The sequence below is a fragment of the Ciconia boyciana genome, chromosome 15 (assembly GCF_034638445.1).
Source record: "Ciconia boyciana chromosome 15, ASM3463844v1, whole genome shotgun sequence".
In the NCBI taxonomy this organism is placed as follows: domain Eukaryota; kingdom Metazoa; phylum Chordata; class Aves; order Ciconiiformes; family Ciconiidae; genus Ciconia; species Ciconia boyciana.
This window is the reverse complement of record NC_132948.1, coordinates 15,734,845-15,756,449: the sequence shown is the minus strand read 5'-3', so window position 1 is coordinate 15,756,449 and position 21,605 is coordinate 15,734,845. Positions and strand designations below refer to the sequence as shown.

General features: G+C 37.9%; 1 protein-coding gene across 3 annotated transcripts in view; it reads right to left on the bottom strand.

Moving 5' to 3' along the window:
- Window positions 1-9,224: 9,224 nt before the first annotated feature.
- TXNRD2 (thioredoxin reductase 2) overlaps window positions 9,225-21,605 on the bottom strand; it is a 37,121-nt gene continuing 24,740 nt past the window's right edge. For 2 of the 3 annotated variants that reach the window (XM_072879717.1, XM_072879716.1), the window contains exons 13-17: window positions 18,168-18,263; window positions 17,843-17,935; window positions 16,444-16,515; window positions 14,505-14,602; window positions 9,225-12,243 (exon numbers count right to left, since the gene is read on the bottom strand). In XM_072879717.1, the coding sequence (XP_072735818.1) occupies window positions 12,120-12,243; window positions 14,505-14,602; window positions 16,444-16,515; window positions 17,843-17,935; window positions 18,168-18,263 (483 nt within the window). In that variant the 3' untranslated portion in view covers window positions 9,225-12,119. Of the gene's footprint in view, window positions 12,244-14,504; window positions 14,603-16,443; window positions 16,516-17,842; window positions 17,936-18,167; window positions 18,264-21,605 lie in introns of those variants that run through there. The other variant, XR_012045203.1, reaches the window with a different exon arrangement.

The window sequence follows — 21,605 nt, the reverse complement described above, 5'->3', positions numbered from 1 at the left end:
ATAGACTAATATGGAAACAAATAATCTGCAAGTCTGGTTTTATTTATAAGCTTATTTGAGTTTTTACTCTAGGCTCATATTAATCGGGTTTGTGGTTTCCACATCTGTACTGCTGATGCCCAGTGCAGACAGCATGCCAAGTCGGACCTGGGCATCCTCCAAGCTCTAAATGGAAAACATATGCTTCAACTCTAGCTACCTCAAGACAAGCAGGGCAAGTAACCTACCAAGTAACCACAGCGGGTGCAGCAGGCAGAGCAAAACTCTGGGGAACTTTCTGAGGTGCCTGCTTGCAAGCTTCTTGCTTCTGACTTGCTCCAGGGGCAGCCAGGCTGCCGCCTGTATTATATTTGCTCTCTCTGATGATCAAGAGATACCAATTCCCTTTGCAGCCTCCCTTTTCCTCTAGCTGTAGCTAGAAATTCCCAGACTGGACCAGTTAGTTCACAGTGTCAGCTAGTAATACATATTCTAGAGGAAGATGGAAGAATTCCTGCAGATGATGGCAATGCAGTATGAATTCTTTCCAGAACCCTTGATTATTTTTAATATTTATAAAAAGCATTCTGAATGTTCACGAGAGCCATAAATATATATAAAAAAATGCCCATGCCCCTTGTCAAGCCAAAATGGATCCAGCTGTTCTGTGGTGCTGGTCTCTGATTGCGGAGAATCCCTGTATTAATGAAAGATGTATAAAGGGAATCCCAAACTAGAAATATGATCTCTGCTAAAGACTGTTCAAATCAACTATTAGAGAAAATTTCAGGGAAGTACATGAATACAAAGCTGATTCGCAATACAGCTGAGATCCAGTCATGAGAACCCATCTCCATGAGGACATCTGTACTGCCTGCAGACACTTTTCAGAGCAAGCTGCTTCCAGACAAACTTTGCTCTGTGCTGGTACAACATCTCCAGAGTTTTGTGCCAGCGTAACTGCATCACTGCAAACCCATCCCTTAGGGCCCAAAAGAACCTCAGCACAGTACGAGTGCCAGACCTGTTTGTTCCTTGAGGACAGGAGGGAGGCCAGTATGCAAGCTGTAGCAAAATGACATATATGACAGTAGTGAGAGAAAAGGAAGCAGTGTCACTGGTGTAAACACTAGAAATTTGGCAGAGGCAGTCAAATTTATTCCCTGTGTACCCTCTGATGGTCATCTGGCAGCCTCTGCCACCTGTAGCAATTATCTCTTTCCTGACAATTTTGACAAAAGTGATGCATAGCAGTGCCATAAAATACTTTTCAAGTTACTATAGCATTGTCTGTGTGCGTTGTTCATACAGCAATGCCATGATTAATTTTAAGAATTCAGAGCAGGGAAAGGGGGAATGTGTGTGTGTGGGGTGGTGGTATAAAAAATTAACACAACCTCAGTACCCCAGCCATGTCGAAGGGAATCACTCCATTATCCAACATTCTCCTCCTCAGAGAACTGCTTTGCCCAACACGGCTGCTCCACTGTCTCCCAGGCAGAGGCAACTGTTATGAAACTGAGATGGCAAAAGAGCAGTGTCTGATAACAGAGGGGCAGATCTGTCATCAGCACAGAAGGCAGTCATTCCTTGTGGCAGTGGCTAGAGAAAAGAAGATGCAATTAACAATTAGCTTTGGTAAGAGAAGACAAAACCCTTAAAACACAGTTTCTACTGCAGCAAATCAAGCCACAGACTTAGGAATTAATGGTTCAAAGTCTTGGTTCTTGCCTTCCTAGATACACTATAAGATGAAAGAGAGAGTGAATTTCTCCTGCCACTTCATTCTGGCTAGCTAAGAACTGGGGCTTAGCCATGGAAAAAGGCCAACCTCACAATAGTTACAGGAAATGAGAATAGCTTTGCAGCATTTCCAAGCAAATCCAGCACACCTTCAGCTTTGTATTTTAGGCATAAAATTCAGGCTTCTCACCCCAGAAAACAAAATGGAAGCTTTTCAGTGGGTGTTGCACTATCTTCCCTTCCCATCCTCCCCTCGCAGCTCCCCAGCTTCTGAAGTTAGAACCAAATTCATACAGATCTCTTGGTGTGTCAAACAGGCTTTGCTTTCATAGATTTGACCTCTGAGTTGCATCTTCCTTCTCCCAAACTTGGCTAATGGTTCTGGAAAAATATGGTCATGCCAGTTACACTGTTTATATACATAAACTGAACCACAGAATTGTATAGGTTGGAAAAGACCGTTAAGATCATAGAGTCTAACCGTAAACCTAATACTACCAAGACCACCAGTACACCATGTCCCTAAGCACCTCATCCAAACGGCTTTTAAATACCTCCAGGGATGGCAACTCCACCACTTCCCTGGGCAGCCTGTTCCAATGCTGGACAACCCTTTCAGTGAAGTAAAATTTCCTCATATCCAGTCTAAACCTCCCCTGGCACAACTTGAGGCCATTTCCTCTCATCCTATCACTTGTTACCTGGGAGAAGAGACCAACCCCACCTCTCTACAACCTCCTTTCAGGTAGGGTTGGATAAACTGAAGGTTTATCTACATTGCTTTCTTCTAACCAACTCTCTTAAATACTGCTGTGAGTGCAGCCTTGGGAACAACTGACCCAAGAAGCTGTGTCCCCAAGCAACGAGTCTAAGCTACGCTGTAGGAAAAGGCATGATTCAGAGGACATCATTCCTAGACATAGGTCATACAGGTATTGTCAAGTGCTGCCTCAGAAGGAAGGACTGGATTTTTAGCTTCAAAATTCCAGCTATAATTTAGATCTGTTGGACTTCATTTCCAGCAGAGACTAGATCCATGTAATTCAGATTAGTGATTCAGATTATGACATCTTCCACAAGCTAGTACTTGAAAAAAAGAAACAAAATTGCTTCCAGTTTTTTACTAAACATACGCACACAAAAAAGTGTTTGTATTATTATTTTTTAATAATTTTTATAGATAAAAGTATATCTAACTAACCCATCAGTGTTGCCCACTTGACAGATGCAGTTTAGGCACAGCTTGGTCTGCATCAATGGTCATAGCTGCAGCTTTTCCTAGAGCACCTATTACAAGCCCCATAAGCATGCTTCTGGTGGGGCCACATGCACAAGAAATATCATTAACTAACATATGCGTAAAAGCACTATTTCTGGTGCAAAGTCAGGTTATCTTCCTCTCCCTGAGACACCTTGGGTGTGGATTAACTACTCACATGGCTCTGAAATGACATTAAAGAACTACCTTGTTCTGTGATTTCACAGTCCACAGGTGCAGGAGACCAAATCCAGCACAGCCTACAGGCCTAGCTCAACATCCTGTACAGCATTGCCAGCCATTCTCTCCTCCCTCCTTTCCAATCACTTTGGTTCTTTGTGCCCTACAATAATTTCCCCTTCTATTCTCCTGCTTCTTTTTTCCCTTTGTCCATAGCACACTACAAATTATTTGTGGTTGCAATGCTTAATTTCACAACTCACACCTAATTTGACCTTAATAACTTTGGCTGCAAAGTGGCAAAAGGGACAATTCCTTGTTGATCCAGACAACTTATCACCCCATGAACACAATAAAAAGGCAGAGCTGGTTATCAACAGGGAGATGCCCATTAGTATTTTTACAGGCAGAATGTCAGGAGGTCCCTTATCATGTGGGGAGAGAGTTGGCATGTACTCCAGGCACGCAGGGGGAGGCAGACTGCTTTCAGCCTGCAAGGCCACACAATATGGGAAGTGGTCGCTTGAAAGAGGAGTGGGAAGAATGACAGATGGTTTGTGCCTGTGCGTTTTTTTAGAGGACACCGGGTTCCTGCCATGGGAACAGGGTGGACAGTAAAGGCAGCGACTAGACGTGAAGAGTGACAAAGCAAGTCAGCCACGGATGGCCCGTGGGAGGCCAGGGGAAATGCACCATTAGTCAAAGTTGGAGGAAAAATAAAATGCGATGACAACTGGGCCATTCATGTGCTTCCCCTTCAAGGACTGACCAGACCCTTCGCAACTCAAAAGACTCAAGTATCAGCTTCTTTTTCTCTTCAGCCAGGCTAATGTGCACCAGCACAGTCTGAGAAACTCCCTTGTCACTTATATTAATTCTTATCTTGTTGTTCTTGGCTACACTTCACTGAAGTACAGTGAGGGAGAGTGCTTCAATCAATAATGTAGATTCAAGTGAGCACTCCCCTCTGCTGTTCTTAGGCATCAACTCAATAGCTTAAAGCAAATGTTCACCCAACTTGTGAACTTGGGAAATATTAGGACTTCTCGAACTAGAGCGTAAGACAATGAGGTGGCCTCACAAGGATGTTTAAGCCCCACACATGGGCAATCTCAACACTCCAGGGTAGCTTTCTGCACTTTGAGAATTTGCTACTCAATACAAAAAATGCAAGACCTTAGAGCTCTCGGTAACCACAGTGACAGAGAAGGCAGCCTTGCATTTCACAAGCAGATTTCATCAGATGTTCCACTTTGCCACGGTCATGGAAACCCTGAGGCACTGTTGTCATAGCTCGTGAATCTGATGCATTTTGTCATTAAGGAAAGATGATGCCCTTCAGAAGGTCCAACTGTAAACACTTGCAAATGGTTGGTCTCTTGTTCTTCAATGGGGACTATACCACAGCTAAGGACAGGAGTAATTTAGAACTGCCTCCTCTGGAGCTATGGCATTTCCAGATTTGGAAAGTACAAGGGAGTTAAAGGAAGACGAAAGCAGAAAATCCTGAAATGCTCTCTTACGAATACATTGGACTCTTACCCCATCCAAAGGGAATTCACTTATTAACACTTAAATAGGGCTAAAAGTAACTAAGTAAAATAGAATGAGCATCTTGCAAAAAAGCGGAACAAGAAAAATTCAAGGAGCAAGGAAGAATACAGTTACATCCCTAATTAAGGACAAGAACCAAAGTCCTGACCTGAAACTTCAAGGTATCCTGGATATATGTAGAATGAACAAGGCCAGAAATCAATGCAAGCAAAGTCTGAAGTGTCAAGACAATTCTCCTTATTTTTCCTGTGTTTGAAATATGTCTAAGAAATAAAATCAATGAGAATTAAAGAGGCAAAAATCAAAAGTGCTCTCACCATTTAATTAGATCCCAGTCTGGTGTAAATTGAGTCAAAAAAAAAAAATCCTTTGACAGTCTCAGAGCCATTTCTTAAGTCTCCAAAGCAGCCTGTATTCTTCAAATTGCTTCCTGTTATACGGTTAATAATCTCTGCTTTCTACATTATGGGAATCATTCATCTAAGCTAGCCAAACTGAACAGTGCTATCAGAGTATGAACACCCTGCTGCCCAAACTACTGTGCCTAACAACATCTTCCCAATTATTCAGGAGTTTCTTGCCAGCAGAACATTAGTTGACTCCATTTCTCTAAGGAAAATGCTTGGGTTTCCTGATGTTTTCAGTTGTGTTTATACAACTTGCCTTTGTGTGAAGTTGAAAATTAATGCACTTCCTCTTGATCCTTTGAGAGACACACGAAAAGGAAGATTATCAAGATTAAATAAAAACGCCAAAGCTCAATCCTCTGTCCCTGTTGAACAAAGGTGTTCAAATAAAGATTGCTGTGCATCACTAATTGCATTACAAACTAAGGCGTCATGTACGACAGCTCAGCATCCTGCTTAAAGCTAAAAGCTGCTACGTAACCTGTTGCTCTGACACAGTGTGAATAGAATAATGGTTGGCTGCATTACAGTTCATTCACACATTAGTAAGAGATAAAAATAAAACAAGCTTTCAATTCTGACTGTTTTGTTAGGAGTATGCAATGGAATAATATATTTGGGCCTTGTCTCGCAGGGAGCCTGCAAAGAAGGGAAAATTTATTTATTTTCTTGATTTTTGTTTAAAGCCTAAAAGCTGTCTTTTTTCACTGTTTTCTTTCCCTTGGTATTTTATTTTACTGGAGTTACATAATATTATAACAGACAAAGACGGAACAGGTATCTATAGTCCTTTTATTTTAGATTTGTTTGAGTTATGTTACCACCTAGCTAATTGTAATTCCTCACACAGTGTTGGGAAGAAGTAGTCTCCTCATGAAAGATTTAAGAAGAGGGATCTTGCTGTTTGGTTTTATGCCAAAACAAGGAAGAACAAGCCTGATTCCCATGTTGCTTTAAGGTAAAGGGAAGAAGGACAGAAAAAACCCAACAGTCTTTCTGGTCTTCATATGATCTGAAGGGAAATGGGGGAGGAGGCACAGAAAGGGTGAGTAACTTTACAGTTCATCTTTCATGGAGTATAAAGGGTTTCCTTAAATTATTGTATTAGTACACTGGATATACTCTACCACAAACTGCTGAGACTTTTACCTGGAAAAATTTCCCCCCACCCCCTCCTTGGAGATGCTGGTTCTGACAGGCTGCAACTCCCAATACCTCTACCCAGCTAACAATGCAAAGCACCTTGTTCAAACAAGACTGGTCTCCATTTCACACTACCCCCCAGGGAATATCCACTTTTCTCTTCATACTATATCTTTCTGACTGATGCAATCAGATTCTGGAAACCTGCCTTATTAGTTTATATTCCAGCTTCTTACAGATGATGTTAATTTTCCATTGTAGGACCAGAAGATTTTAGATGTGCTAGATCTTGTCTATAAGAAACAACAAAAAAAATGGCATGCACAGTACCATGCTTAGAAATGGACTTCAGTGAACAGCACTCCTTGCAAAGAAAGTCTAGGAATTACAAAAAAGACACTCTTCTAACTCTAACGGTGCTTGAAACGAGGTATTTTACAATTACATGACGAATAAATAAATATGCATTTTCTTACTTATTCACATGAGATATTCTGCTTAATTTCTGCACCAGTTCACCATCCTAATTGTTTTCTTCCTAGATCCGTGGTTTAGTACTAAGCCTTTATACTGTGATGGCCAAAGAGTTCCATTATATCCATTAAAGATTAGATCATTTTCTTTTGTTTCCCCACAGCAAATAAGATCCCATTCATGTCCCAAACAGAACGTCAGTAGTTGGAATGGTGTTTTCTTAAGGTGCATATAAGATTAAAGACTGAAATCAGATGCAGTGTTGCCAAAGCCTTTGTAATATGCATGTTTTTCATGGCAAGATGATTGACAAGAATTGCAGTAAGGTGTTGAAGGGGATATTTCACCTGGCCCATCAAAACTCAATGTAGAGGATTAGAACTAAGAAGAGCTGACAATATTGACTTTGAGTGCCACAACGGAAACATAATTAGCTCTTTGACATGTAGTGGACAGAAATACTCCATTTTTAAAAAATCAGTTAGAGTAATTACACTATATCTGTTGCATGCTGCCCTGAAAAAAAAAAAAAAGGTCTGCTCTGCTGTTTTCTCTTTTCCCAGTAAAATTCAAGTTTGGCACTAGAATAAATGCATGCAAACCCAGCCTTTCTGCTGGAAGAACATCAGGAAAACTTTGTGCATAAAACTAAAAAACCTCTCTTAAAAGAGAGCACACAGATCTGAAAGAATGAAAAAGTCAATGATTTTTATACAAGTTTACTTATTGCAAAACAAACTGTCTGCACTATGCTTATTAAAGGCATATTTCATTGCCTAATCATAGATGTCTATTGTACCTTTTATGTTTTAAATCATAATTGCAGTCTGTTCCCCAACTGCAATAAAGACAGACATTTTGGCATATACTTACATTGATTCCCCTTTAACAAAGCACTTAAGATACATCTTGCATCCCACTGAAATTAATGGCTAACATTGAGTACATTGATTTCACTGGGATTTAGACAAATGGCAATTTATACGGGCACAAAATTGCCTACTTTGTTGGATAGGCATGAGCCTCTGAAGAGAAGCCTCCAAACTCAAAAGTCTGTACAATTTGCAACTGTTTTGGTTAGAAATACATTGCACTATGGCATCTATGTTTTTATGAGAATAACTGTGCTAGGAAAAAAAAAAAAGTGTATCTGCTCTACTGAAATATCTTTTCCAGGTCCTAGTCTGGAATAATCTAACAGGTAGAAACATTTTCCAGTACGTATAACAACATACACTGCATACATAAATGGGAAAAGGCAAAACTTAATTGTACACAATACCTTAGCATTGAGAACAAGCTATCATTAGGTATAATATAAATAATGCAGTATATTTAATTCCTAATTTGTAAAGAATATCGTCTATATGCTTGTCTGTTAATTCTTGTTTGCTTCAGAATTAAGTGGTAAATGAAAATAAGGAGAAAAAAAACCCTGAGAATTACGCTTACCTTACTCTCTTTTTTAGCCACTGTTCCTAGCTATCCTAATTAGTTAGAACCTGCAATGAAATATTCCAGGAAATTAAAACAGACTGAAAATGCAGAAGTAAAAATGCCTTTAGATACAATAAAGTCAATATTCCTCCTCAGCATCAAATCCAGGGCATATACTGAGGCAATATTAAACTAGTCTGTTTCAGAAGCTCAGCATCACTTGACTTAATGGGAACTTCTCATCAAAATAAGTGGATTTAAAGAAATAAAAGAAAATTGAGATAAATTTGAACAATGTAGTCCCTTTCTTTTCTGACAGAGAAGTTTCTCAGAGTTTTAAAATATATTTTGCTAGTTATTTCCTAATTAATTTTCCAACATTTTTACCTAGCAGTAATTGGCTTTGCTGCAATGCATTTTTTCCACTACATGTTCTAGTTTAAAACCCAAACTGAATAGCTAATATAGAATAGTTTAGTCCCGTATAATACTCTGACTGCACTGTATTTCAAGGGAGTTTCCTCTTGACGAGTCTTCAAGAAGCATGTCAACACACATGGACTGTGAAAATACCTGTTAAACCTCATTAGCTGGAACAAACAGGAGAGTATTTGAAACCATACTTACCAAGTCTAGAGGTTCTCTTAATTTAAATTTAAAATAAGAAGGTCATCCAGCCTGGAATAATCTCCATGGCTACTCAGTTTACACATCAGAGAGAGAGAGGTATCAACATTTCCTTATTGAAAGGTCTGAATCTGTCTACTACTTCGTTTCCTTAACACATACCTCAACCAAGGGAAACAGCATTAAGATCAAAAAAGAAATCTCCTGTAAGCAGAAGTCATATGTACAAAATTAAACAAATACAATCAAACATTTACTAGAAAAAAAATTCTTTATTAATTCATTAATTCACAACACAATAAATATTGGGATCATACATATGAGGGACCCAGCAACGCTCAGACTTGTTTGCACCATGGTGTGGTTTGACAAACAAGCCCTCATCAGCTGGCATCCTGAGAAGCCTGACTAATTCCCCCCCCCCCCCCCCTTTCCACATATAATCAGTAATTTGCAGCGTACATCAGTCATTTAAATTGACATTAGTCAGGCTTTTAAAAATAATTCTTAAGGACCATCCCTGGCGAATCCTTCAGGAAAAAAAGCACAAGCACAGTAGTTGTCATTATCCTGTCTTGCTGTTGATTCTGACATTTGGGTTATGTAGGTGTGAATGTATGTTTAGTTTTACTTCAGGGGGGCAACAACATTTTCCACTAAATGAGGAACAGAACTAGGCTGCTGTTCAAGATACAGGATCAATTTTCATGCAGCCCACTCAGCAATTCTAAAACCAAGAGAGTTCTATTACTTCTGAGAATGACGACATGCCTTAGTTTCACACCCCATACACACTGAAGACATGTTTTCTTGAGATCTCTTTACTTGTTGTCCCAAGTCATTATTTTGAACTTTATGATGAATGAAATTAACTCACCTTTCCATTGATTTGTCTATAGCAGCAGACAACTCAGTCTGCTGGATGCATTGGTAGGACAGAGAAAAGAAGCAACTTTCACATGGCTACACACCAATGTTTTCATTTATGGGTACAAAAGGAACTGTAATAGGTAATCACTAGGGAAAAAAAAAAAATCTTGCATGCATACACATTACAGTTTAGTCAGAGGTGGGATGTTTCTCACAGCAAAATCTCTGTAAGACAGATGCTCCGTATCTCAATGTTTTGAAATATTAAGTAAGACATTTAAAACCTCCCTAATTTACTATGAACTTTTTTTTTTAAACAGCTGGGAAAATCTAGTTTTTGTCTGTATCATACTCATAAGACCTTTATTAAAGGAAACAGGAACTTCTGAATGTGCAGGTATGCACACATTTATATACAGATATAAAGTTTTCATCGTTTCTTCTAAAGGCAGTTGCAATATTCAGGCAGTGTTTCAACTACACTTCCACTCAAAGTATTTCTTTTCAACTACAAGCTTATGGATGACTTCACAGATGAAAAATGGCATCAGCAGATCTGACAGGGAATGCCACTTGCAGTCAAACTGTATTACTTCTTCCTCTTTTATGGACCAGAAATACGGACCAAAAATCAGGAAACTTTGTAAAGAAAGCATTAAGATTTCTTTTGTTGTTGTTTAAGTCAGAACAAATCTTCGAAAATGGAGTATATTAGTATCAATGAGAGTGTGATAAATGCTATTGCCTCATATTTTAGAAGGAAGGTCTGATCACTTTTGTCTACTAGTTTCTCTGACAGGTACAATTCTCATGGTAAAAAAGATTTCACACTTGAAATAAACCAACTATTTGTCTGTGTTGCATGCTGCAGCAGTGAAATAGCAGTTGAAGGAAAAATAGCAAAGATATACATGATCATCAGATTATTCTTCCAAACTGTGCAACAAGCAGGACAGCTATGAAAATATCAAATTCCACATACAAAAACACTGATATAAATTAACTGCAAAAAGGATACATTTTCTTTCACCTCAAGCTGATCTCTTCTTTTCCTACATGCACTATTATACTGTAAAGGGTGCAAGAAACTATGTGACTATGCATATCAAAATGTTGGCAACTGCAACTTGGATTGAAATTCAGTGTAGTTTGTTTTGTGTTTGCCTTTGTGAGGCTATCTATTTAACAGGGTTCTGCAAAAGAAACTTCACTGTCAGATTTCTGTTTCTTTATTGCCACAAATTAGCCAGCATCTCCCCCTTCTGGATAGCAGGAAAATAAGCAGAAATTTCCAATAGATTAATCCTTTCTTACTCTGGCCAATACTTAAAAAAAAAAAAAAAAAGGCAGATAGTTATTTTCTATCTTTGTTCTGAGCAGGACCATTTCTTTTCTAGATCACTGTTTATTTAATATAGTTCCTTTCAGTAACATGTTTTATTAAAGCCAGACCTAAATCCATTCAGCTGTAGTATCCAGCTCATCAGTGAGAAAAATCTTAAAAACAAACCAACAAAATATATCACTGTGTCAGCCAGATTTCTGCATTCTATAAAACAGAAAATGCTGCATGAGCTGGGTTATTAGTGGTTTTCATTCTACTTGTCAGCATTGCTTAATATATGGTGTTCAAGCAGTAATTTGTGAGATGTGTCAATGTAATTTGAACTGAATTAGAAATTTCAAGAGTAGGCAGAGAAGACACCATAAAATTCAACTCTTTCTTTAGCACCTCTGAGCTCATTCATTCTCAGCCATCACCATAACGTTATGACCAGGCTGCCACTGATTAATCCATTGGGATTCATCCAGTAGCAGCACAGCTTCAGTGATAAGTGATTTTCTATTAAATTCCTGTACATATTACATTTTAAAGAAAAAACCCAAAGATGACTGCTTACCCATTGTTACACACTCTGAGAACTTGTTTCTACTAGTGAGTACAGAGTCTCAGCATTCAAGATTAGGATCAGTAATGAGCTATCCAAGTACTTAGGAGAAAGTATCATCACCAAAATTCTAAGGGAGGCCCTGTCCGATTCCTAGCATCTGTATGAACATTACGTGAGACACTTCTGCTGGCAGACAGTCATGCCAACACAGAAACTGAAATGACAACTGTTTAATTTGTAGATGGCCTCAGATGTCACTGGCTTCAGTTATATTTACATATATAAAATTGTGATTATTCCCTAGCTCCCAGCAAGAGGAAAGTTATAGGTACTTTGAAAGAGAGAAATTTGTTACAGCAGGACTGCATTGGTTTTAGAACTGTGATGGTGTGAGGACAATTTCTTTGGCTGGCTGTGAGAAAAAGGTGTCTACAGGGAGAATGAGAAAGATTCCTGGAACTCGAACCATTAAAGCTGTTTCAACTCTAAGTGCCCCTTTTCTTTAGCAATATATTTTGTGCTTTTTTTCCTTCTTTCCAGGGATGGTATTTAACCTCAGCAGCCTGTGACTGTTGCATCCAAGCCAGAACGCTTTGTAATGTGCAACTTGGTAATTTCTTCAGCACAGGTAGGGTGAATGCCAACTGTCTTCATTAGTTGAGGATATGTAGCACCACATCTAACAAAAAAAACCAAAAAACACCAAACCCACAAAGTCAAACACTATTCACCTGAAGCCCCTAGAATGTCCTAAAACAGAGTAATTCTGCTCTTAGCAGAATTTTAGCAGGTAGAGGAGTTGCACTTATTCTTCAAACAATGCTGTCTATTATTTCTCAGGCACTTACACAACAACATTTAAACGCCCAGCTTCACAACACTGTTAGGTAGGGAAGAATTGTCATAAGAGTTGAGACAGAGATAATTAAGCAATTTACCCCAAGTCACAACTGAGCCTATGGCAAAAACATATGACAAAACTGCAGCCTTCAGCTTTTCTTGTACATACATGTGTGTTTCACTAACTCTGACTCCAGATGGAAAAAACACACACATACACACAGAGGAAGAAAATCTTAATTAGGACTGCTGGCAAGAATCTGCTGAAGGAGGTAATACCAGAATATTCTTCCATGATCTTAGAGAAAGTCTGGTGCTTACGCTGAAATTATCAATGTTATAAGCAGGAGGAAAAAGTCTCTCATTTGAAAAAACAAAACAAAACAACACAACACCAAACCCCTTGAGCTAAAATCCCACTTGCTTAATTCCTTTACTTGTCCAATAACATTCTTAGACTTGATGACTTTCCTTCGAGCTGCTATTCCTGGCAGGTCATGCTGTAAGAATAGCTGAAATGGCCCTAAATTTGAGAATTGTTTCAAGCTCTCTATGGAATAATGTTCTCTCCCTCTACAAAATACAGGGAAGAGAGCCACAGATGTCTTCTGGTGTCCTCACCTACATCCAAAAAAGCACCAACAAGCAAAAAATGATTGCTGAGCACAGATGTTACTGGAGTGCTAAGTGGGGAGGGAAGATGGAAAATCATCCTTTGGAGAGCCTGAAGTAAGACCTAATATTTGACAAAGGAGAACAGCAGCTCTTACAGTGGGTGTTCCACATTGAAAGCTCTGGATTTGTGAAATACAATAGAAACCAACAGAAGAATCTGACCTGCTGAAAACCTCTTACTGTGGCTAAAGTTTTAATTTCCCTCAGGCAAGGCAGAAAAGCACTCCAGTTTCATGTGCTTCCTTTTCACTGGTTATTTTGGATAAAACTTCAAAACAATGACATCCTAAAAAATGTAGTTCTAGAATCTATACCACTGGCAATTAATGGACTACAAACACATGTTGAAAATGTGTACTGAGGGTACACTGCAATCAATGATTTCCAAGATATTCCTCACATTATATTTGCGGTCCTGCCTTCTTAATCCTTTCTGCTTTTCATTTATACTAGTCACTCACAACTGTAAGACTAAAACTGCAATAAAATGGTGATAACATTTAGGAAAATGAACTAACACCACAGCTGGGGGTGATTTCTTGTATCCCAGCCTACTTTCTTCAATGAGGAGTTAAAAAACTATAATTTAGCAATGTAAATATATGAATCAACATTTCTGAAGATGTGAATCAGCAATAAGAAGGGAAATGAAAAAACAAATAAGAAATAATTGTAGCATACAAGAGGCATAGCAGGAATTCTCCATTTAACCAGAGAGGACCCAGAATCATTCCTTACTCCTTCAAAGGGAGGACTTCTATATTAATATTTGAGCAAAATCTTAAACAAGATCAGATCACAAAGGTTCACCTACTTGGGCAAGTTTGTTATTGCAATTATCAGATAGCTCCAGACAAAAGTAACTCCTCTCTCCCATCATTCTACAGAGGCTTCTTTCTTACCTTATCACATTATGGTTAGCTTATACCCCAGAAATATAAAAATTCATGCAAGTCCTTGCTGAGCTTTTGAGGAGCACTGGCTGTGCACATTTAAAGATGAGATTAGGAAAAGAAATGCTTGGCAGGTGTAAAGAAAGGTTTTTATGAAAATCACAAATATCCTTTTAAAGAAGTGACTTGCAAAACTATATGGTGATTTCCTATCCTGTGCATAGAATGCAAAAGAAGCTACACTCTGAGAAAACTAACATTAGTAAGTTAATTTTTTGCTTTAACTATATCAAGCCAACAATATATTTTCCTCAGTTGTTCCTTAACTATATCCAGTATTACAGTAACTAAATCCAGTACATCTTAATGAAGAACTGCAGTATTTTCAGTGAAAATATGTGCAATACTACATAAAAGTAACAAAAAGCATGGATTCTTTATAGTGTTGCCAAAACTAGGCAGCTATCTTTTATAATCTTACAATAACTTAAAAAGCAGGCTTTAGAAGCTAGAGACATTCTTTTGTACTTACTTGATTCCAAGAGCAAATCCTTGAATAACTTCGCCTGCATTTGGTCCAATGAAATGAAGGCCAAGTATTCGTTGCTCTCTCCCTTGTAAGCACACCATCTGAAAACAATACGTTACATAGAGATCTTTTCTTAGAACATTTGAAGATAAGGCATGAAGTTGAATTAAATGAAACTGAAGTGCCCCAAGATCCTAGTTCAGCTGTTTATTCCCAGTGTGCCAAGAACTTACACACTTGCTTAAGTCTTACTGACTTCAATAGGTCTTATGCTTGTCCTTAAGCACTTTCCTGAATCAAAGCTTTGTTAGTGTATTTCTTCCAGACTTCAGGGAGCCACTGACAACAATAATTTGTGGTAAATTGAATACTTTGTTGTTTGTCATTTGTATGAAATCCTCAAAATACCTTCTGTAATCTAGTAACCAGACTAGTGTTATTTTGACACTGAATAGCCACCTTAGCAATTCTCCGAGCCTGTGCAGTTATTCTCAGCAGCTAATCAGCTGTATTTCCAAAGATGACCACTATCAATTATAGGACATTTTATGCCTTTGTGATTCAGTCAGTAAACTCTTACAGCAGCGTGTTTGGTGAGATACATTTACCACATCAGCCACATAACCTAAAAAGGAGTCAAGCCTTGGAAGTAACCAAAGATGAAGGTGAGTTAATAAGTATCTGGGAGGGCCTGAGTCACTGCACACTTAACTTTTATTAGGGAACTTAATGAAAACTTTTAAATTCCTTTAAGGACACCATCTTTATAATTATGAAAAGAAAGTCAGTCTCTCCCTGTGTCCTCCCAACAAGCATTAAATCATCACTAATCTAATAGGTTCTGCTATTCAGTAAAGGCTTGGATTCTTTCATTAGGAATCCCAGGAACAGCAGCAATCCTGATGTGGTACTTTAAATATTGAGGAGTTTTAAAGAAAAAACGCTCTTGCAATAGAGTTTGAAACTCTCAAGTTTAATGTTTGTTCATGCGTTTTGGGAGTTTAGTAAGGACTATATCCAATATCATCCAACAACTATTATGCTATTACTACTTTACCCTCAAATATTTACTTTCATTGACATGATTTAAAGGGAATAGCTAAAAAGAAGTAGCATCACCTTAGTTGCACTAATACTTGGGACAGTTAAGGCAAGCTACTAAGGTACTTACACAAATCAGATGTGTCAAAATATAGGTAGAAAAACCAGTTGCAACTATTGACAATGGATATTCCTTACATCTGATGTATTACACAACAATAACAACATAATAATTTGTGATGGACCTACAGAAGTTACTACGTTTATTCAACAAAGATTGTTCCCTGATATGGAAGAGAAAAGAAAGAAAAAGAAAACTATGATATATTCTACCATCACTACACTTCACCTTATCTAAGATTCTCTACTATGGGCAAGTGCATCAAAAACGTTTTCAACACCGAAGCAACTGGATTGCTCTAGGAGAAGACACATTTCAAGTCCAACACTTTGGTCTAAACCAGGAGGTTTTTGTTTTCATGAGTAAGACAGAACAGTTTTGCAAGCCTTATGCTTAATTTTTTTGAAGGTAGCATACTTTCCCCAAGGATGGCAACTCAGATATTACATATAACTAGTTAAGAACTTTGCTGGGGAAAGCAGAGATTAATCTCTATAGAATTTGGAATATTTCTTAGGGCCTTCAGAGCAGTTCAAAGATGGTATCAATCAGCAGAATGTCAGCTCTGAAAAATGCTAATATCTGTAAAGCAATTTCAAGATGCAATGCGATATGTAATGAATATTAAACATTTGAAGTTACACTGGAGAAACAGACTGTCACCAAGAAAATATCTCATCCATCTTGAGAGGTTTTATTGCCAAACAGTCCTCCTTAAAGCTGGCTGTACCATATCTCTTGTTTTAAGTTAAAAGCAAGTTAAAAGCTCACAACACTCACCTTCATATAGCATTGAGTTGCATCTCTTTCAGCCACTGTAAACTCTAAAGGTTTATAATACGCATGGTATACCTGGGATGGAAAAAAACCCCACATTTTGTGTTAGAGAGTACTATTATGTCAAAAACTGCTGTTTAGTATTATAATGAGTACTATTACTACATATTTATAATGTTGTAGAAAAAATTGATTTATTTATAACCTGTTCGTTATTTTAAAGAAAAATATGGAAAGCACAGTAAGAGTTTAACACAAACCTTTCTTAGAGAACCATTAGATTAAAAACAAAACAAAAAAAAAAAAAAAAAAATCATGTTACTCAAACAATGCCCCAAATTAAAAATGTTAGTTTTGTTCCTTTAAGCTTCTCCCAAAAGTTTAATACCTCGTTTATTGAAAATAATGAAATCCAAGAAGCTTTCTATATCTATAATAACATATACCACAAGACTACCCAAACTGTAATTTTTGCATTCTGAATAGTAAATGCTTATTTTTTCATTAATGATTTTGCCTGGGGCTCCAAGCTAAATCCATCAGCTGAACTTGCTCTCCAATACATATGTAACATCAGCATCTTATGACACACACATATCAATTACCTGCCTTAATCAGATGAGAACAATTGTTTTACAGTAATTTTATATCGTTCTAGATGGCACTAGCATCCAGAAACCCAGATAAGAGTTCTGGGACAGATTTTTGAAGTATAAACTATATTTCAGAATCATAAAAGACAAAAACTAATAACTGACTGGACATGAAGTATTGTGTTTTGTATTGCCATAGCTTACCGAGTCGTACGTTGACAGTCTTTTTGATGAGTGAATAAAGGTAACGCAACATATCTTTTCAAGAGTGACTTGTTTGGATTTTGTTTATATGGCGATTGTTGATTTCTTCATCATGAGTACCTTAATCTCATTCCTCATGTCAGAGGGCTAGGTGTGAATATATGCCATAACAGATTTCTTCCTCAATGTGCAATGCTCAGGCATATTATATCTAGACATTTTAAGCCACAAAGACACTTAGCAGCTTGTGTGAATATTTCTGGGGACATCCCAAAAATTTAGACTAAAGAACCTGACCAGCAATTCTGACAATTAAAAGGAACGTAACTGTTATTTAATGATGTTGCAGAATATAACTTATTAAAATGGCAGCTAGTTTAAAGCTGTCACACCCTATCAATAATTTTAAGCCCACTGGGTAACAGTTTCCATTGTGACCTGCTGCAATACTTTTAAAAGTCCTGAGCTTTTCTGAAGACACCAGCTCCCTAACTGCAAACATAGTATTTTGGGGACCAAAAATTTTGCCTGATACAACAGTGAAACTTCTGTCTTTTCATAGTGCAACTCTGACACCAACTATAAAATTAAAAATGTTTTCATACCTCAATATTATCTGATCCATAACATTGCACAGCTGCTTCTTCTGACAGTCCAACACAACCGTATTCCAAGGGAGTGAAAACTGTGGTAGGTACCTGCTTGTGAGGAAACAGAAAGTGTTACTGTTCAACCATATGAAGCAGCCGCACAGCAGATACAGGGGAGATTTTGCATGACTGAGAAGTGTAGCTCTGTCACACACATCTACATTGGCTACTGCCAAAGCTGGATTCCAGATGACAAAATGCAATTTCTTTAAAAATTCTTAAGGAAAAAAAAAAGCGTAAGATTTGGTTTTTATTATTGAAAAAAGAAATGACAACTCACATTGTCATAGTCCATCAATTCTGAAGACTGGCCAAAAAGACGCTGAGCCAGCAGTTTTCCTGCAGCTATTGCTGTGGGTGTTAATTCAGGACGGCCCTAAGAAGAGAGCACAAAGCTTTGTTTTAACTAACAGAGAAGTAGCATCCAAGGATTTCTCCTGGGACAATGGTCAGAGGAAGGCCAAATCTTTGGAATTCCAGCCCAGTAGCCAGGGCTCCAAACAGAGAAGGCAGTAATAATTTCTGTCCAAACATGCTTTTAAGTCCCTGAGTTTAATATCTGTCTTAATGGGGGGAACAAATGCCATGAATGTGTCAAAACCTTATATCATATCATGTCAGCTCTTGAAAAGCAGAGGATATTCACATGCTAACCATTCACTTCCCCCTTTCTTTCCAGAGTAAGTCATCAGGAAATTTTTCAGAAGGCCTTTTTAAAGCAGGAGAAGGCTAGTATAAAGCAACAGTGTTTTTATAACATCAGACCTTTTTTAAAAAGTTGTCTGTCACATTTTTACAGAATACGGGCACAAAACGTAGCTATTTGTAGGCACTGTTACTGACTTCCTATGTTGGTCCTGGATCGGAGAAGTGGAACAGTATTTTGCTAGCACTGCGACCTATAGGTTGAGTTGGTCCTAGTCTCAGACTCTGGTATTAGAGAGGGGCTTGAAAAGGCTTGCTATTGGCAAATGCTAACTTCCTGCAAGTGAGAAATGGAATGATAGCAGGATGTGACCAGGACACGCTCCAGTTCAAGCCATGAGTCCTGGCTACTTTTTACATCCAAACAGGACTATGCAGCGTGCCAGAACCCTAATTTTGAGTGCTGGCACAATACCACTGGAGCATCAGAACTCCAGTGCTAGTTTTAAGCAACCTGGAAGTTTGTGCAAACTGAAGTAAGGCATTTTCGAAGGAATTTTTTGAAGTCTGAGGAAGAACAGTCCATGTAAACAAATAAGATCTAACAAACTTCATAAATCTAGTAAAAAACATTATTTAAGAGTTCATCCAAGACATATCATCAAGATGCTTGTCTGAGATGAGGAAAGAGGTCACAAATCCAGAAGGAATGATGTGGAGACATAAGAAAGCCATAACTGAAAAACACCTCTGTGGGACAACATGGAATGCTTTGTAAAACATGTGAAGTTTTGATTCATACAGGTCCTATCTAGATACAACATTTGTCACACTCCTGCAAAGACCCACTTGGAGGTAGTCATCCAACAAGCCCTCAAAAACAGTCTTCAGCAGAAAATAAAATAAAGATTCCCTACCACACACATTCAAGTTTTTCAAACGTTTTCTCATTACCCTGAAGTTTTTTTGCATTTACTGGAATCCATTCCTCTTTCCCACCTTATCTTTTCTGTATGTTGCTAGATAGATTCTGTATGAAGTAAATGGTATTAGCTATCATTTACTTCAGTACACATACCATATCAATTATCTGCATATTAATATGCATTTATGCTTTTATCTGTACTAATAACCACTTAAGTTAAAACTTACATTGCAAAAAAACCTGAAACATTATGTCTAACCTGATAAAAGAAACCACAATTCCAATTGTTAATGAAGACTAACCTATTTATTTTCCCCACAGCTCATGACAAATCACAAAACTGCAAGTCTATCCCTTTTTCCCCCCAAGATCCATCAAATCATGTTTTTTCAAATCCAGCATTTTGACTTTCAAGTCTGTAAATGTCATTTAACACATGAAAATTGCCATTTGTTTTTTCTTATACACATTTGCCTGAAACGTGGCTGCCAATCATTTCTGCAGCAGGAAATACAGATGTTGTTTTGGCATTCCAGAAATGAATAGAAGATTGGAACGAGAGATAAAATTGTGAAAGCACTGCCATGCATTCCATAAAACTCAACTAATTACTAAAACATCCATGCAGATAAAGCCCGATTTCTCATAAACAATTACTTAAAGACCTTCCTTGGTAAATATTTGAAATGAACATTCACTTTGCAGTCATGTGTAGAACTACTCTGCTGATTATTATGGATACAAATTGTTCATAAGAATCCTCCAATGTATTATACATTTAAATGAGATGGCTCCTAAGAGAGTTTAAAAAGCTTTGAAGTAATGTGTATTTGTTCTAACACAACTCTTTTTGGTCTTATTTCTATTCAAAGCAACATACTGTACATTCCATCTTCTCTACACATCTTTGTTATAACACCCTTTGAAATATGACAGATGTACAGCAGCATGACCATATGATAAACCTCCTTCTGAGAGAACTTCTTTATAGTGTGTGCCATGCTTTTCAACAAGAATACTACTAGAGGAAGAATTTTAACACAGAGAGTTTCTATCAGCATTGAAAAAAAATCCAAACTAAAATTCCAGTTTGATCTTCCTCATCCTGATTACAGAAGATGAAAATACCTAAATGCAATTTCACCTGTCAGTTGAAAATAATATTTTGCCAAAGCTTGAAAAACTTTTTTTGAGGGTAGACAAACTGACGGACGTCTGGAAGGGTTTTTTCCCTTTTTCTCCAAATGAACAGCTTGGATAACGTTAGGATTCCATTTGCCATACAAGGGTGCAACAAGACACCCATGCACACATAGTTTCCCATTTGTGCCAGCTGGGAAAGACTCCCAAATGAAAACAGTCATTCTGAGCATATCAGGAAACACTCCTTTCCCCTTTCTCACTCCTCTTCCAGCCAGGACACTGAATTAAAGCAAAAAAAGTAGTTCTTGCTATTTGGTAGCAATTTAGCATCTGTCCACTGTGGCGTGGTAAAGGAGGGAGGAGGAGGGCTCGAGAACTACTTGCAAAGGTCTGAGCAATAGCACTTTATGGTAGCAAAGAGACTCTGACAGGGTAGAGCAGAGCAAAGAGAAATCCTGAGCAGGAACACTGGAGAAAAAAAATCTTATTCTTATAAGCAATATTAGGGATCATTGATGCTCGTTCACAGGAAACAAGATTCCCCTTCCTGTGCTCTTTTGGTAGGTCTCACCCAGAAAGTATCACACACCAAGCTCTGCAGCTTTGTGGTTCTTAGCAGGATGCACTTGATTTCTTCTGTGTGTATTCTTTGATATGTGCACCAACACACAACTGTCTTTCACTGCTGGTTCCCATGCCAATGAATTTTATTATCTAAATTAATTCTGCTTTAAAAAGCACTGATTTAACTCTTCAGTTTTTCCCCAGTTGTACACAGTATGAAACTGTGTTGCTGTTTTTAACACTTACATTTAGAAGTGCCTATTGAACCACTCAAGTTAAAAAATCTGCACTAATAAGGACAAAAGCAGGAAAAGGAAATCCAAGTTTTAACAACAAAATGAAAATTACAAATAAATGAAGACCTGATTTTTTAGATCCAGAGTAGGAAAGAGGAGAGCATCCTGCCTCCAACTTTATATTTCTTACTTAAGTAAATCCTCA